Source organism: Ascaphus truei, chromosome 1, assembly GCF_040206685.1.
Source record: "Ascaphus truei isolate aAscTru1 chromosome 1, aAscTru1.hap1, whole genome shotgun sequence".
In the NCBI taxonomy this organism is placed as follows: Eukaryota; Metazoa; Chordata; class Amphibia; order Anura; family Ascaphidae; genus Ascaphus; species Ascaphus truei.
The window spans coordinates 452,281,960-452,299,207 of NC_134483.1; the positions used below are offsets into that span (position 1 = coordinate 452,281,960).

Genomic DNA, 17,248 nt, shown 5'->3' on the forward strand with positions numbered 1-17,248 from the left:
AATGCTGAGGATAGTGAACAACTAGGACTGGTGCCACATAAGAAATCACAAAGGCAATGCTGAAATGATCTCTGTGTTGGGTTGACATCAAGCTTTATTTTATCTCCAGAGATATTTCTTTCCCCTGTATTGTACTGTACAGTGCAGCTGCTGCGTGACATCTTCAAAAGGTACAAGTCCCTCTCTTCCCAAGCAAAATATAATGCCACCGTTAGATGATATTTATGGCAGTAATGATCGTAACAAGCCAGCAATTAAAAGGGACTAACCATTGCATTTTTACACGGGGTAACAAACAGACCACCCAAAATGTACACTGATGTGAATCAGACCCCAGGATGAAGGATATGCTTGCTAAAGAGAGAATTTCACTCAGCAAAGGAATCCAAGTGAAATTGCCTACAGCTATAAGGCCGGCTTCTGTAGATTGGGGGCCTCAAACATATAAACAGTGGTATGGGAGTATCCAATGGACCTTGTCCTGTACAGATAACAGTACGCTCTGTTCAGTCATTTCGTGGATAGACAGAGAACATTGGATAGCACTTATAATAATAAAATGTGCAATTCATTGGAAAACAAAAAGAGGCTCCAATCAGAATATGGCCAACTGCAGTGATATGTTTAATGAGTACTGGATAATAAAAGATGTGCACTTGCCCCGTGTTTTAGTTCTAATTTCTTTTGTGTTTTAGTTTTTATCAAAAATCATCAAAATATTTTAATTTTGGATTATGGGGAAATATGAAATTGATGAAAAAAATGTACAAAAAAACATTTAATTTTGAGATGTTGTCAATTACAATATATTTAGCAAAAATAAGTATATTAAATAATAATGTGGTTTATGTTTGTTTCATTGTCTGGCAAAGAACAGGACAATGTAAAAAAAGACAGGACAGGAATAGTTAGGGGGAAAAGACTAAAAGATATACAACAATATTACGGAAGCCAACAGATAAGGGTGTTACCTGTTTACACAACTGGAACTGATTGACTGGTACAGTTAAGTATATATTCTGAGAAAGTACGACACTGGTCAGATGGTAGTATTTCTCTGATCACTCAACAGGTAAACTAAGGAATGATGTATTTGTTAATCCAATTGCAACTGGTTGACTGATATAAATAACTATATCATATATATCTGTAAAGTTAATAAAAAGATCACTTGTGAGCACATTCACATGTCTTAGGCAGGTCTGCAACCCTGCCTTTCACCATTATCCCCAGCACACAGTGCTTCCACTGCAGCAAGGGATTCTGGGAAATGACATGCAAATGAGCACACACTGTGTCACCTTTTGTCTGAAAAACCATTGTTACATGGAGCCCATATAAGCTAATGCTTGCTGTTAACACAGCTTTAAAAGCACAGCATGGGAATCAGATGCAAAGCCAGAAAAGTTAGTATATATAATATATATACTATACTCTATATGTATGTATGTATATATATATATATATATATATATATATATATATATATATATACACACACACACACACACACACACACATAGTCCCAGAATATTAGGCAGCTGTCTTTCCGATTTAAGGCAGAAAGTACAAAAAAAAAGGGAATAAATGATCCATTCCACAGTTTCACATTTGCTGAGACTGTGGGGTGGAAACCAGGGCCAAACAGCGGGGGACAAAGGGCACTGGCGTCCTGGGCCCCGTGGGTCAGGGTGGCCTGGCCGTCCGGGCCCCCTATGCGGCCGGGCACCAGTTAATTAAATAATTAATTAAAAAGTTTTAAAAAATGGCGGCGATTCCCCGCGCATGCGCAGGGCCCGCTCCCCCCCGCACCCAACGTGGGACGGAGGGGGAAGTACAAGCTCCTCTGCGGCCCGCTCCCCCCCCCGCTCCCAACGTGGGATGGAGGGGGAAGTGGTAGCTCCTCTGCGGCCCGCTCCCCCACCCACTGTCATTCATCCACCCACCCACTGTCATTCATCCAACTGTCATTCATCCACCCACCCACTCTCATTCATTCATCCACCCTCCCAACGTCATTCATTCATCCACCCACCCACTCTCATTCATTCATCCACCCACTGTCATTTATCCACCCACCCATCCACCCACTGTCATTCATCCACCAACCCACTGTCATTCATCCACCCACCCACTGTCATTCATTCACCCACCCACTGTCATTCATCCACCCACCGTCATTCATCCACCCACCGTCATTCATCCAACTGTCATTCATCCACCCACCGTCATTCATCCATCCACCCAACCGTCATTCATTCATCGTCATTCATCCACCCACCCACCCACTGTCATTCATTCATCCACCCACCCACCGTCATTCATCCACCCACCCACCGTCATTCATCCATCCATCCACCCACTGTCATTCATCCATCCAACCCACTGTCATTCATCCAACTGTCATTCATCCACCGTCATTCATCCACCGTCATTCATCCACCGTCATTCATCCACCGTCATTCATCCACCGTCATTCACCCACCGTCATTCACCCACCGTCATTCACCCACCGTCATTCACCCACCGTCATTCACCCACCGTCATTCACCCACCCAGCCACTGTCATTCTACTATCATTCCCTCACCCACCCAGGCAGGCAGTCACATGTCTTTTGTTGAAAATATAAAAATAAACAGGTTGCATTGTAATGTTTTTTTCTGTATCACAATAAGAAAACAGTTAAGTAAAAGTTGCTCGCTAAAAGATATTTTTTCGTGGCAGGTGCGCTATGGGTTCGGGGGGGGGGGTGCGCTATGGGTTTGGGGGGGGGGCTGCTCCTTTCATTTGTCCCGGGCCCCATGATTTCTGTTGGCAGCCCTGGTGGAAACTACAGGCCAGAGTTACAGTGGTTCTGGTTTTCACTCACCTGCTCTCCTAATTGAGGAAGAGGAATATATTGCAGTTAGTTTGGCTGCTTCAGTCTCTCTCTTAGGGCCTGCGAGGTTGCTGCTCTCCAAAATCCAGTTTACGGTAGACGGCCTCAACGTGTTGAGGCACCTGAGAATCTATTGGGGCGCTGTCCCCATCTGACAGTTAAGGACTCAATGTTATCTCTGTATGTTATTTAGTGTTGGTAACTGGCTTATCTAGCCAACATTGCAGATAGGGATATGCGTGTGAGTTAGACTCCTGACAGGAGTAGATGTTTATTTTTATGATTTATTTTGTTTCTTAAAGTGACGGTGTTTAAAATGTTTAGTGTCACTAATGGAAAAATAAACCGCTGAAGGTTGAGGGCTGAGTGCCCCTTGTGTGTATACACGTGTTTGTCCCCCTTTTATACAAATTAAACCCTAGAAGACTGTCGGAAAGAGCCTGGGCAAACGGTGGCGCTACATAAAGGGAGCCGTTTGCCGCAATATATATATTCCTCAAATGCTTATCTCAGTGCCTCAATGTGGCGGGAAGGCCGCAACGGGTGTTCAGGAACATATATAGTGGCACTTGTGCTGGAAGGTTAAACCATACTATGAAAGCTTGAACAATATAGCACGCTAAAGTGGGAAAGGTACAGCAGGGCCCCGCTTCTCGGCGATCCGCCGATACAGCGGTGCCTAGAAGGGGGCCGCCATGTTGCCGCAATGTTCGACAATGCGCAGAACGGGCCGGCCAGGGTCGCGCATGCGCAGAACAGGCCGGCCCGGGGTCGCGCATGCGCAGAACTGCGCATTTCCGGTCTGCACATGCGCACCTAACGAAAATCACCGGTTCCACTTTCCGGCGATTTTCGCTTTGCGGCGGATCCTCAGAGTGGAACCCGCCATATTAGTGGGGCCTTCCTGTATTTGCCAACATGCAAATGAGTCCGGCATGGCAAGTAAGACCTCAACCCCCAAATATAAACACACCAAAAAGCAATGGCCCTCATTCTCTGGAGTCTGGATTCTCCTTGGGCTTGACAGCGTTTAGGAAGAAGGCACGACGGCAGAGAGTGCTAAGAATCCCAGGTGGTAAAAAAAAGGCTGTTGTTCAAACCTAAACCTGGCCTACAATTGCCTGATTCTCTCCAATGAAGCAGCACTGCAAGAACTGGAAGACGAACTTGAAAAGATAAAATGGGATATTGTTGGAAGAAAAGATGAAGGAGTCATTGAGCTCAAAAGCGGACACCTATTCTATTACAGAGGTACAGATAATGGAAGAATCAGTGGAGTAGGCTTCATCATTAACAAGAGAAACAACATAGTGGAGTATGAAAGCTCATCAGAAAGAGCAGCCAGAATCGTCATTCAGTTGACAAAGAGATACAGGCTTCAAATAATCCAAGTGTATGCCCCAACATCAAGTCATGGAGACAATGAAGTGGAAGACTTCTACCATGTAATCAACCAATTTAACAACAATGGAAATTGTCACCTCAAGATCATTACGGGAGATATCAATGCAAAGATTGGTGCCCATCAGAAATACGAAGCATCAGTTCGTAAATATGGTTATGGTAACAGGAATGAACATGGGCACAGATTGCTAGAATTTGCCGATGGGGACCACTTCTGCATCATGAATTCATTCTTCTAGAAGAATTCAAATATAAAATGGACATGGAATGGACCCAATAGAGTCAGGAATGAAATTGACTATATCATAACTAACAAGAAACACTTGATTGAAGACTGCATAGTCCTTAACCGGTTTTGTCACAAGGAGTGATCACTGATTGGTTCGCTGACGATTACATTTGAATCTGAAGTTGGAAAGAAGAAAATTGATTAAAAAGAAGATAAAAAACCATCAACATCAATAACCTCAAGAATTACAGTAGATAATTTAAACAAGAACTGAAAAATAGGTTCACCGTGCTCAAAATGCATGTGGATACTTTATTTTTCAGAAGACCTCCAGTAATCAAATTGGAGAACTCGCCGAAGCATGTAAGAATGTTGGCCTCCGCATGAAGATCAACAAGACCAAAGTTATGTTCAATAAATGTGTCAACTCTGCGAAGATTTAAAAATATGGAATAGAACTAGAAGAAGTTGAAGACTGTGTTGACCTTGGCCGGCAAATAGCAATGGATGGGAACCTTTTGAATGAAATCAATAGGGGTAGGAAGATGGGATGGAGCGCATTTGGAAGAAACAAGACAATATTTCAAGGGAACCTTCCACTGTGCCTCAAGAGGTGAAAGTTTTCAACCAGTTTATTCTGCCCGTACTCACTTATGGATGCGAAACTTGGACCCTAAATGCGAAGATAATTCAGAAGCTTCAGACAACACAAAGCAGTATGGAGAGATGTATGCTGGTATAACACGAAGAAACAGGAAAAAGAGTGAATGGGTGCGAAACTAAACAAAAGTCTGTGACATCATCACATGGGTGAAGAAATTAAGATGGCAGTGGGCCGGACATATCGCAGGAAGAAATTACCATTGTTGGACAACAATGGTACACGCCTAGATTCCAAGAGAGATTAAAACACCAAGATGACGACGAAAACTAAGATGGGAGGATGAAATCAGAAAATCTGTTGGAGCATTGTGGAGAAAAGAGAGGCTTGCAACCACAGCACCGGGAAGATCATTGGGGAGGCCTTCACCCAGCAATGGAGTGAAAAGGTGATGATGGATTTGAAGTTGAAGATTATGATATACTGTATACATACACACACACAGTCAGATATAAACATATTGGTCGAGTAGAGACCGGTCAGATGGTGCCACCTCATTATCTATGCCTTTCTAACTAATTACTGATATATATATATATATATATATATATATATATCATATATATACCTTTGTGTATTATATCACTATATAAAAGACAATAGGTAAGGATGTTAATATGGGATGTTAATATGTAACCGAACTAGAACTACTTGAGTGGTAAGTCAGAAATAAAAGTAGAAATAGAAGATAGGCCAGATGGTTCACAAAAAAAGTTTGAGCATGGGCACCCCTGAAAGGTTTGTAAAAGCTTGGTGCTCTTCAGAACTGAATAATCCTCTCCTTGCGTATACACACCACACATCACCCTCCTTTTAACAAGCACACACCACCCCATAATCACCCACCCTATTTTTGCACACTCCACATTTACCCGCACACATCATAGTCAGCCTTTTACTCAATACACTCCACATAATCACACAGCACTCACCCTCTTTCTTAATCATAAAACCTACTTTCACCACATCTTCTAACTTACACAACATACTTTCCCATTACCCACAAAAAGTACTAGCTTTCCTCGCCATCCTCACATACACAAAGCCATCACACTATCCACCCCACATACACAAAGCCATAACACTCTCCTCCCACACAGCCCAGACTCCTTCCCTCTTTGCTCCCATACGTCTCAAGCATGGCAGCTGCTCAGCGGGTGCATCCTGTGCTGTCAGGAGATGAAGATGATCCTCTCCTGTGTGCGGGGCTGAGAGAGGAGAGGCAGATCGCAGCCTCTACGTCTCTAGGCAGCATGGGTGGTGGCAGCATGGGCGGTGGCAGCATGGGCGGTGGCAGCATGGGCGGTGCCCGCAGAGCAGCCAGCTAAGTTTTTCCCCTCTAGCCGCAGCACTCTTGGCAAAGGGTCGCGGCACCCTGGTTGAGAAACGCTGGCCTAAAGCATTAGAAAAATATATTTTATTTTTCAAATATCAAAAACAGTCACCAACACAGATAATTATGTTATTTTAGTTGTTGTTCCACCCAACTGGAGCAAGGAATGGAGTGGGGGAGCGCAAACAGATGGAGAAAGCATATATAAAATACAATGATTAGTATTAAAACTGGCAATGTAGCTCGGGACAACACAAGTACAGCACAGTGGATGATACTGAGTGATACAGGAGTGCAGAAGGGCTAGTATGTGTCACTTCGTACATCACACTACATGCCTTATACCTATATGCACCATACGAGTGGGAGCTGGGTGGGGAAGAATATAATAATAATAGACAGAGTGACTTACACGGTCCTGTGTAAGTCTGTGCCTCAAAAGGGTGTCTTTCCCTGGCTCTGGTGATCCCGTCCCTCTGTGTGGGGAGGCCCTCGTGGTTGGAGCGATGACCCGTATGGATGACAAATATCCAAATGGTGCGGTTAAAACAATAATTTATTACACAAACATGCAAGTGCTGCAGAGAGCTTACATAAATAAAACATACAATGGGTGCTCCTGTCTGCTCCGATCTGCGTCTCACTTTCGCTCGTCTGTGCACCGCGTCCGGTGTGCAGGGCTGGAGTGCAGCTGTGACGGAACGCTATGGAGGCTGGCAGGAATCAAGAAGGTACACGCTACTCGAACAACGCGTTTTGCATCACCAGGTGCTTCGACAGGTTCGGCCCTTCACACCGGATGCGGTGTACAGAGTGAGACGCAGATTGGAGCACCCATCGTATGTTTTATATAAGTTCTCTGCAGCACTTGCATAGTAAACATGGGAAGGATGTTGATCCAGGGAGTAAGGGAAAAAATGTTGGGAGGGATGAGCCCCCTCAACTTTACATGTGCTGCAGAGAGTACAATCCAGGAATATATAGTCCATATACTAATTGCAAAACGATTTCGGACACGCAGGAGTTTAGGAGATAATTCAAGCACAGTCTCCTGACAACCCCTAGTGTGGGAGTAGCCTAGCGGTATACCGGGGGCTGACCGAAGTGGTCTTGCAACCAACTGCGGACCCCTCAAACATGTATATGCCGCATGTATGGCTGCTCACCTGGGGTGGATCGGAAAAAATATATATATAATAAAGGAGTCACTTACTCCAATAGTACTGCTCCGTCCGGATCGGCGTGCTCCAAGCTGCTGGTGAAGAGGAACGGAAAAACCTCTCAATGAAGGGAGTGAATCAGCGGGCACTGCTAGTAAAAATAGGTGAGGCTGGACTGCGCTAAAAAAATGCCTTTATTAAATCATGAGCAAAATACAGATTAAAAAGGGAGAGTCCCCCCATAGCGCTCTAACGCGTTTCACCCCTGTAGGGCTTTGTCAAACGCGTTAGAGCGCTGAGGGGGGACTCTCCCTTTTTAATCTGTATTTTGCTCATGATTTAATAAAGGCATTTTTTTAGCGCAGTCCAGCCTCACCTATTTTTGCTAGCAGTGCCCGCTGATTCACTCCCTTCATTGAGAGGTTTTTCCATTGATCCAGGGAGTAATCTGATTGGCAATTCTTGGAGCCAGGCGGGGTTTTATGGTTTGCCTTCTTCTGGATCAATAAGGAAGTATAGATATAGGATAAAGTATCTGTCATCTAAATTTAGCATAGGTTGAACTTGATGGATGCATGTCTTTTTTCAACCTCATCTACTATGTAACTATGTAAAAATATGTATTGTTTCTAGAATGTTACATAGCAACCGTGTCGGCGCCAGATGTACACAGCAAGATAGGAATCATTTACACTGGAGCGTCTAACTAGTCCTATTATTCACTGTTGGATTACACGCGTGCTATGGCGCACACATAGAAATGCATTGCTGTCTTCGGGTGTGCAACTCAGACTTCATTGGTTGTTTTTTTGATATGTAGTACAGGGTGAGACGCAATATAGGAATAGTTTTGAAATGTGGTCATGGTTTGTATGCTTTGGTCACAATTCAATATGCTGTAAAGCTGCTTCTCACTGCTGGAGAAGACACCAGCTCCATTCAAATGAGTGGGACTAAAATCTTCTCCAACACAGGGAACAGCTTCATAGAACGTTAAATAAAAGGATTTAGAGGTGAATTCTAAAGAGTACAAAAAAAGCAATTCTGGCTGTTTTCAGCTGAAAATCCCCATTAAAGTCAGTGTTTTTTGTGTGGCTGAAAACCTTCCCAACGGCTGCTTCCAACAATATAGAATAAGGCCCTTAGTCATAAAACATGCAAAATGTTCTTCTTTTTTGAGAACGTTAAAAACAAGAAACCACTTGGATTCAAAATAATGCAAGGCGAGTGACGTCAGAAAGGGTGAGGGCAGAGGGACGGAGAAGGTCTCTGACTGGCCATAAGGGGAGACCGTCGCTGAAAAAAATCAAACAACAGTGACTACCAGATTTTTGGTAGAGCTGTTGCTTGGTCGCGCCCTCGTCGTTGCGTGTGCTTAGCGACAATGCATTTGTTTTGACGCAGCGTCGCCGGCGCTATAAGCGCAGCCTAACGCAGAGAATGTAATGAAGACATGCATCGAGTTTACATTTCCTCATTTACTGGTTCCTTTTTATAGAAAAATGAGAAGTTGAGCCATAGTAGAGACTTCCTGTAGCATTCAAATAAACCATGTGAAGCATGCTCCCAGTGTACCGCAATGCACCAAGTTATGCTGCATAGGATTTTGCTTTGATTTCATTTGTGTCTACAAGCGACAGGAGAAGTTGTTGCCCAGAGTGGGTAGATGTATGGGGAGAATGAAACTGTTGCATATTTTTCATGCTGTCTTTATTTAGTGTCATTTAAACTGCAAAGGTCAGAGCTGAGGTCAACCTTGTGTCAAAAACAGAAGAAAAAATCCCCATGTATTATACTTGCATATTTAGCTAGAGGAGGGGACACTAAGGCTGCGATTATAGTGCCGGTGACGGCGACGTGACCATTGCATCAAAACAAATGCATTGTTGCCGTCGTCGGCGCTTATAGTGCACGCGACGGCGACAAAGCGACGGAGCGCCAGTGCTACCAAAAATCTGGTAGTCACTGATATTTGATTTTTTTGGCGACGGTCTCCCCTTGCGGCCAACCAGGAGCTTCTCCGTGCCTCTGCCCTCACCCTTTTCTGACGCCACTGGCCTTGTTGCCAGCGACTTCGCCGAAACTTTAAATGCAACTTTCATAATGGTGACGTCATCGGTCGCGTCGCCGGCCTTAGGCTGCGTCCCCGCTGGCACTGACCGCGCTCATGTATGAGAGCGATGACATCACCAACTCGCTAAGCATGAGCACCGGGTGTCCTGTCTATTTGGTAAGCAGGAGCGGGGGGGGGGGGGGATGTTGGGGGCATGTTGAGCGCTTCAAAAAGTCAGGTTTTTTTGTCTCCTCTTGCGCCAAGCTTGGGAGAGCGTGTGTGCCCGCGCACAAGCACGCGCCGCTCGAGCGGGGACGTCAACATAACGAGTACAAGAAGTAAAAGCGGCAAGCGCCGAGCGCACTGCACGCTCAGCACCAGCGGGGACGCAGCCTTATAATTGTCAAGAAACAAACTGCTTGATACTTAGTTAGCCATGTTTTAAAAACCTCCACTGTCTAGTTTGTAATTCATTACTTTTGTTGGGCCAACATAAAAATTATTCTAAGCTTTGAAGATCACAAGGGACCTTCATTGAAAATGTGGGCAGAAAAGTGGTGTTGACAAAACCAATTAACGTTAAATTGGTAATCGTTAGAGAGATAAAGGAAGGGGGGGGGAGAGTGATAGGCGAGGAAACCCCCCTCCCAGTTCCTCAGTGACTGCACTGAAGCTGCTGTGAGCTCTTGTGTTCTGCCCTACAAGTCCGTTACCCTCATTTGAACGTTACTGCAGCTAAGAAAAAAAAAACACCTGTCAGTGGAAGAGAAACGGCCTGCAAATAACTGCCGGGAAATCTGCTCCCTGAAGCGGAATAGCCAAACCCGGCCGTTAGCTCCTTCATCGCTGCATGTGAAAGACTGGCCTAATTTCTGAGGTGAAATAAGCCAGAGATAATGCCACCTCTCCGTGGCTTGGTTACCCTACTCCTCTGATGCCTTAGGCCGAGCTCACTGTGGCGGCGCTGGTGCAGCCCCAGCAATGCGTGCGCTAGCTGCAAGAGATGGGTCGCGCCAATCGATGGCGTGGCGGGTGGCGAACGTCACGGAGCTGGTTCGCCCTCACAGGCTGAACCAGCTCACGTGACGCGGACGTCACGCGACTGCAGCCCGCCATTTGAATTTCTGTTCTGGCGGCAAAAAGTAGCTGCGTCGACGCATGCTGCGCTGCGGGCACTTGAGGAATTACCTTAGACAATCAGGTAAGAGTCCTTGAAGTGCGCTTGGAAGCAAGAGCGCGCACATAGCGACGCCGCCACCGTGAGCTCGGCCTGATCTGCCATCACATGAGACTAGCAAGGGAGACATTTAATGACAGTCACCTCGCTCCTCCATTGCCTTATTTGTCCATAATCATTAACGAATGTCACCTCAGCCACTAAAAAGGTAGATCTCGAGATTTCCTTCCCCGTCGCTTTATTTATAACGATAAGATGGTGGACCCCTCTGAGATTTTCCCCACTTGAGCATAAGCCGGCTAGATGTAAGATTATGCAACGGTTCCCCCGTTCCCACAGGACCTTACAACTATTGCAGCCACGTGTAATGAAATCAGAAGCCGATTGCTTTTCATTGCCGATGATGTGCAAGTTGCACCGCAGATTTGACTGTTAAGGGTTAAAGGGTTAATGCTATTATTGAAACGATTAATACAGTTATTACAGCCTGAGAGCCCTGCTGTTCCCACCAGCTAGCCTGGGGGCACGGCTTCACTGAGAATCCTTAATCCTTCCCTGGCTCTGATCATTTCTCACTTCCTGAAGCACTTCACCTGAAGTGCTGTGTCTAACCTCGTGATTACAGAGCTATGGATTCACCTTATCTGGAACTAACCTGATTTGTTTCTAGGGGGTCTGTGTCATCGCAGAATGGGCAGGAGAAGCCAAAGAAAGTGCTACCTGATTAAGTGGTTCAAGAGGCTGATCATGTGGAAGGGGGAAACTAATAGGCTTTAAGAAGTGAAAAGACAAAGTGCTCTCTGTCTGTAAAAGCCATCTTTGTCTGTAGAGATCCACCGCCCCTGGACAAGTACCGTGAGCCACTACCGAACCTTTGGACCTCAGAGAAGGAGCAATTACAATCTGCCTCGAAATGAAAAAAGAAAGATTAAAAAAAAACCCAGAGAATAGGATTCTGTAATAAATGCTAAAACTGAAACAGAATTAAACAAGGAAGTAAGGAGAGGGGGGGGGGGGGGGGGTAAGGGAAGACGAGGAAGGGTTAATCATACCTGACACATCAGGTCAATCATTTGCTGGGTTAGAATTTGAAAGCATACTAAAAAAGCAAGAGTGTTGTAATTTCCTGTGTGGAATCGTGTTTTCTAATGTATGGTTGCGCGTCTCTTTAAAGTCTATTCAAAATGGCCGCATGTCAGGTGAAAGAGCAGAAAAAGCAGGAGATGGTTTTCAATGAAATATAATGCTGATTTCTTATATTTTGAGGATTGATGTATTCCTTGGTCCAAAAAAATTGGATGACTGAAATTTGAGGTCACTTTGCAGTTCATTACCATTTTTCTATGAACAAGTTTGAGGGTTGAAGTGTGGTAGCAATCAAGGTTCACATTGTTTTTACGTTAAAAAAAAGGATATTTTTTAAAAGGACACGTGTTCTTCTCTTTTCATCTAAAGTTGACGTTCTAAGGCTAAGGTCCCGCTGCCTCAGACCACGCGCCCGCACTGCAGACAGGCGGCACGTCGAGAGGCACTTGACCGCAATATGTGGTCTGTAGGGAGCAGGAGCGGGAGGGGGGCGAGAGCGGGAGGGGGGGGGCGTGGTAAAACGGGGGCAAGAGGGGGAGGCGGCGCCGTAAGGGAGCGTTAGTGATCGGGGGCTGGAGGACACCTCCCCGCGCCACCCACTGAACCACCAATGCAGCGCCAGCCACTTCCAGCCACCAACTCGAGCCCTCCAGCCACCTCTCTCCGTCAGTCCCTCCCCAGCTTTCCCCCTGCACGCTCAACACGCCCAGAGCGGGCAAGTATGGGGCCAGCAACGCTCCCGCCGCCTGCCAACCTCCCCCCCCCTACCTCCAGCCCGGGCAGCAGCCACAGGGATCGGAAGCAGAGGGGGGGAGCCAAAACAACCAACGATTGACCCCGCTCCCACCTCCCTGCCAGCAGCAGCCGCGAGAATCAGGTGAAGGGGGGCACGCGGGGACCTTCCGACCTTTTTGGTCAATCGGCTAGCGGGCAGCAAAAACACTCAATACATATATACACATACATACAGATACATACACATACATACATACATATATATATACACAGACTCCCCCCTCCTACCTTTTGGAGGCGGGGGAAGCTCTTACCGCTCCAGTCACCGGTGCCGATAGGCTCCCCAGCGCACCACGTGACGCGTCAACGCTAGGGATCTCAATTCTCTTGCATCCCCTGGTGGCAGACGCGTCACAGCGCGTTGTGAGCCGTGCAGCGAGGGGGGACTGGGACCGGCTCGGAAGGATACCCCTGCTGGTGAGGAACGTAGCGGGACCAAAGCCTAAGGCAGTGATTCCCAACCAGAGCTCCGCGGCACCCTGGGGGTTCTGTGAGAGGATCAAAAGGGTGCCGCTGGATGTCACCCATCTCCTACAGCAGTGAGAGCAGGGCAGTTTCCTCTATCCTGATTGGCCGCATTACCCAGCAGAAGCCAATCAGAAGGAGGTGTCAGGAGCCTGCGGGGTGTGGCCAAGCAGAGGAGGAGTTAGTATGGGCAGTAGAGAGGTCATGCTGTGTCTCTATCTGCCCTGTGTGTATTTGTTTGTGTGTTTTTCTGCGAATGTCCTGTTGCGTGTGTGTTTTCTGTGACTTTCTGACTCCTCTGACTCCCTTGCCCCCTCTGACTGTCTCTTTCTCCTGTGACAGTCTCTCTGTCCTGTGTTTTCTGTGACCCTGTCCTGTTGTAGGGGTGCCTCAGCAACTGAGCACTGTGGGTAGGGGTGCCCAGAGGGGAAAAAAGGTTGAAAACCACTGATCTAAGTGTATATGTTGTTTAAGAGGACTGTGCTCAATCAAGCACTACAGTATGCCATTACAGTCTCAGTGTTTTTTTTAATGTAGACCACAGACGCCAAGCCTAGCAAATAGAATGGGTTGATGGGTTTCCAGACACACATTTAGCCCAATAGAAACCATTTACAAAGTATCAGAATGTAATAACAAAATAATGACCAAATCTAGCAAACAACGGAAAGTCCTATTGAGCACCGACATAACCAGATACACGGGAGCAACAATACTTTATTTCATATGCAAAGTTAGGTTAGATGGGATAATGGGGTCTATTTACTATTCTCCCGGATGCAAAATTGGGGGGAAACAATGGCCAAAAAAACATAATATATTTATCCGGGATGGAATCCCAGTGAAAGCAACAGGAGTCGCTACATTATTACATCTGGTGCAACTCGTTTGCACTGGTTTTGCCCCAGTTTTGCAGCCGGAAGACTTTAGTAAATGTACCCAATGGGTTGTGAAGTTCTGATCTGGGGAGATAAGAAGGCACTTTTGGTCTTCTAGACTCACTAAAATCCCCAGTCATGTCTTACACAGCAGACTCTGACTTGTCCATCAACTTATTTTAATAGCACTACTGGTGCCTTAAAAGCAAAGGCTATGGGAGAAGGAGTGGCTCAGTGAGTAAAGAGACTGACAGGCACTGAGTTTGGAGCAGGGGAGCCTGGTTTAATTCCCAATGTCGGCTCTTTGTGACCTTGGGCAAGTCACTTTATCTCCCTGTGACTCAGGCACCAAAAACATAGATTGAATGCTCCATGGGGCAGGGACGTGTGCCTGTAAAATGTCTCTGTAAATGCTATGCTATAAGGAACTATAGGAACATATTGTTATATGCTATATGTTATAGGAACATATTGTTACTATCTGTATACTGTATCCTTCATAATAATATGCCTCCCAAGCCTCATAGCGATACTGCTTCATCTCTGATATTAGTGAATGTAAAGATCTGTAAAACTGTAGCTTCATCTGCAGAAAATTGCAAAGCGGCCAAAAGTTATACAGTATAATTAGGAGTAACGTCCTATTTGGTCTTTGTTGGAATCCGTTTTGAAGATAAAAACGTGTCCAGCAATTCTCTTTGGAATATAATCAGATAAAGCTAACACGCAGCACAAATCATACATAACCTCTTGAGTGTTTAATGAGTTTAAATATATGGCATGCCGTGGCAATTTCTTCCCCCTCCCCCCCGTCATTTCTAATATTCAAAAAGTACATCCCCCTGCCGTCAAACTTTTGCTCATTGTCCTATTTTTGCAACTAAAATGCAACTCCGCCTGTGTTAAGTGAAGCCTAAAATTAGAAGTGACAGCAATTCACTCTAACACAGTGAGCGTCCTTCTCTGCCTTCGGTCCAGATCCCATTCATGCGCCACAAACCCAACAGTCCACCCAGGCTCGCCTGCCAAAAGAAGAAAAATAGTGCAGGGACGGGCAAATGCAGCTGAGGCGGAGAGCAACCTGCTGGCAGTCCTGTGCTCTCACATAAGGTCCTCACCTTCGCACCGCTGGTAGTCATTCTTCTCCTCCTCAGACGGCTCAGACATCTCCAAAGCGAGAGCATCAAGCGCTCTCTTGCACTCCTGTAGCAAAGCCCCAACCTCTTGATTATTCATGACGGCTGCTTCCCACTTTGCTGTGAATCGAGTATCCCTGGGTGCGCTGTGATCAATGACCTAGGAGAAGACACATATCCTAAGTAAAAAAAAAGATCTTTCAAGGGCAAGGTACCTGCCCAACAAAAGGGGGAAAGAGATGATTAACTGGAGCATCATCAATTATCAGCGAGGTTCTAGCATGGAAGAGATAATGGTGAGGAAAGTACATGGAAACACATGACAGTTTCTGAGGGCTTTATTAGAGAAGTGTGTGAAATTACCGCAGGGTGCCTGACACATACAGGGAGGGGGAACATAGCCGAGCTGTTAGTAAGAAGAAAGGAAAAGATACAGAAATGTTGTTCTCCTAACAGACTTGACACAACTCCAGAAAAAATCCTTGGACAGGCAGTCCTCGGTTAGCCAACGGAATCCATTCTGGAAGTAGCGTTGGATCCTGAAACCGTTGTAAAGTGAGTCCCATGTTAATCAGTGGAAGTAAGCGTTGGATAACGCATTCCGGTGTCAAAAAACAGCCCAAAGGGTGGCATTGTAAAGCGTTGGATATGCCATTCGTTGTAAAGTAAATGTTGGATAGCGAGGACTACCTGTACTATACAACTCTCACGTTCATGCAGACATTGGTTTTGTGTGTTCGTTCAGTAGCAATTTTTATATGGTACAAAAACATGGCTACTGTAGTCTCTTACGAGTAAGGCTAAGTCCCCGCTGGCGCTGAGTACGCTCATTCTTGGAGAGCGCTCCAAGCATGAGCGCCAGGTGTCCGGCTTGTACGCGCGCGGGGGGGGCATTGCGGGTAGTTGAGCGCGCAGGTAAGTATAGATTTTTTGGTTTACCTAAGCGACAATCGTGGCTGAGCGTGTGTGCACGCGCACGAGTGCCGCATGAGCGGGGACTTACATATATCCAGTGTTCGACAAACCTATACATTTGCTCGCCACGGGCGAGTGGATTTAACCCCCGGGCGAGTAAATATTGGCCCAAGCAGCACACGTTTGGTACTAGGTGGCGAGTAGATTTTTTTGTGTGGCGAGTAGATTTTTTGGTGATTTGTCAACCACTGTATATATATATATATGTAATTCCCCCGCCGCAAGTGCCGCCCGCTCAGCCCGATCAGCGCTAGCGGGGACTTAGCCTAACCTTCTTAAGAGACTGGTAAATGCTCTCTTTAAAAGAATGGCTGTAGCAAAGCTTTCCGTTATTTCAACTGACTTAATGCAGCACAAGCAAAACACTTGGCAAAATGGTGTTTTATTTATAATGCAGCAGATCTTTTTCATTTAGTTTCCACCTTAATCTGTCAGATGAAAGTAGTTGTAAAGTTTAACATTTAGCTACCATCCCCAAATCATGTTTCTGTTAGTCTGAAGCAGAGGCATCCAACCGCTGATACCTATGTAATAAGGGGTAGGTTAAAGACTAATAATCCAATTAACTTCAGTTTAAATGCAAGGAAGTAGTGGTAACTTTTTGTTGAGCCTAAACCTTTTTTTAATGAAAGGATTGTAGTTCAAAGTTGTAGTAGCCCTACTGGTCCTGGAGAAAAGCACATTTGTTGTAACCTGCGATACCTTTTAGCCGACCAATATTAGATTTCTCCATAGATGAAAATATAGTGTGCTTTACACAGTTTTGGGAAAACCTCATAGGTTTCTTCTTCAAGTGTGCGCCCCACTTCTTCATCAAGTGAACACAAAGAAGAAACCTATGAGGTTTTTGAACGCTCTTTACACTATATTATTTTCTTCTGTGAAGAACTCTCATGTCGGTCCGCTAAAAGGTATCATGACCTACAACACATTTGAGAGGATTAAAAAGTGGGTATTCTTTAAGTCGTGAAGGTACAGGCACAGGTTTGTAAATAACGGGTGGTATTTAGTACGGCC

At 45.6% G+C, this 17,248-nt stretch overlaps 1 protein-coding gene across 6 annotated transcripts in view; it reads right to left on the minus strand.

Moving 5' to 3' along the window:
- The window catches only part of ALPK1 (alpha kinase 1), a 144,185-nt gene that overhangs the window by 76,969 nt on the left and 49,968 nt on the right, over positions 1-17,248 (minus strand). For all 6 annotated transcript variants that reach the window (XR_012804162.1, XM_075617102.1, XM_075617110.1 and 3 more), the window contains one exon: positions 15,239-15,416. Coding sequence is in view for 5 of the 6 variants with exons in the window: in XM_075617090.1 (XP_075473205.1) it covers positions 15,239-15,416 (178 nt within the window). In the remaining variant the exon portion in view is untranslated. The remainder of the gene's footprint in view (positions 1-15,238; positions 15,417-17,248) is intronic.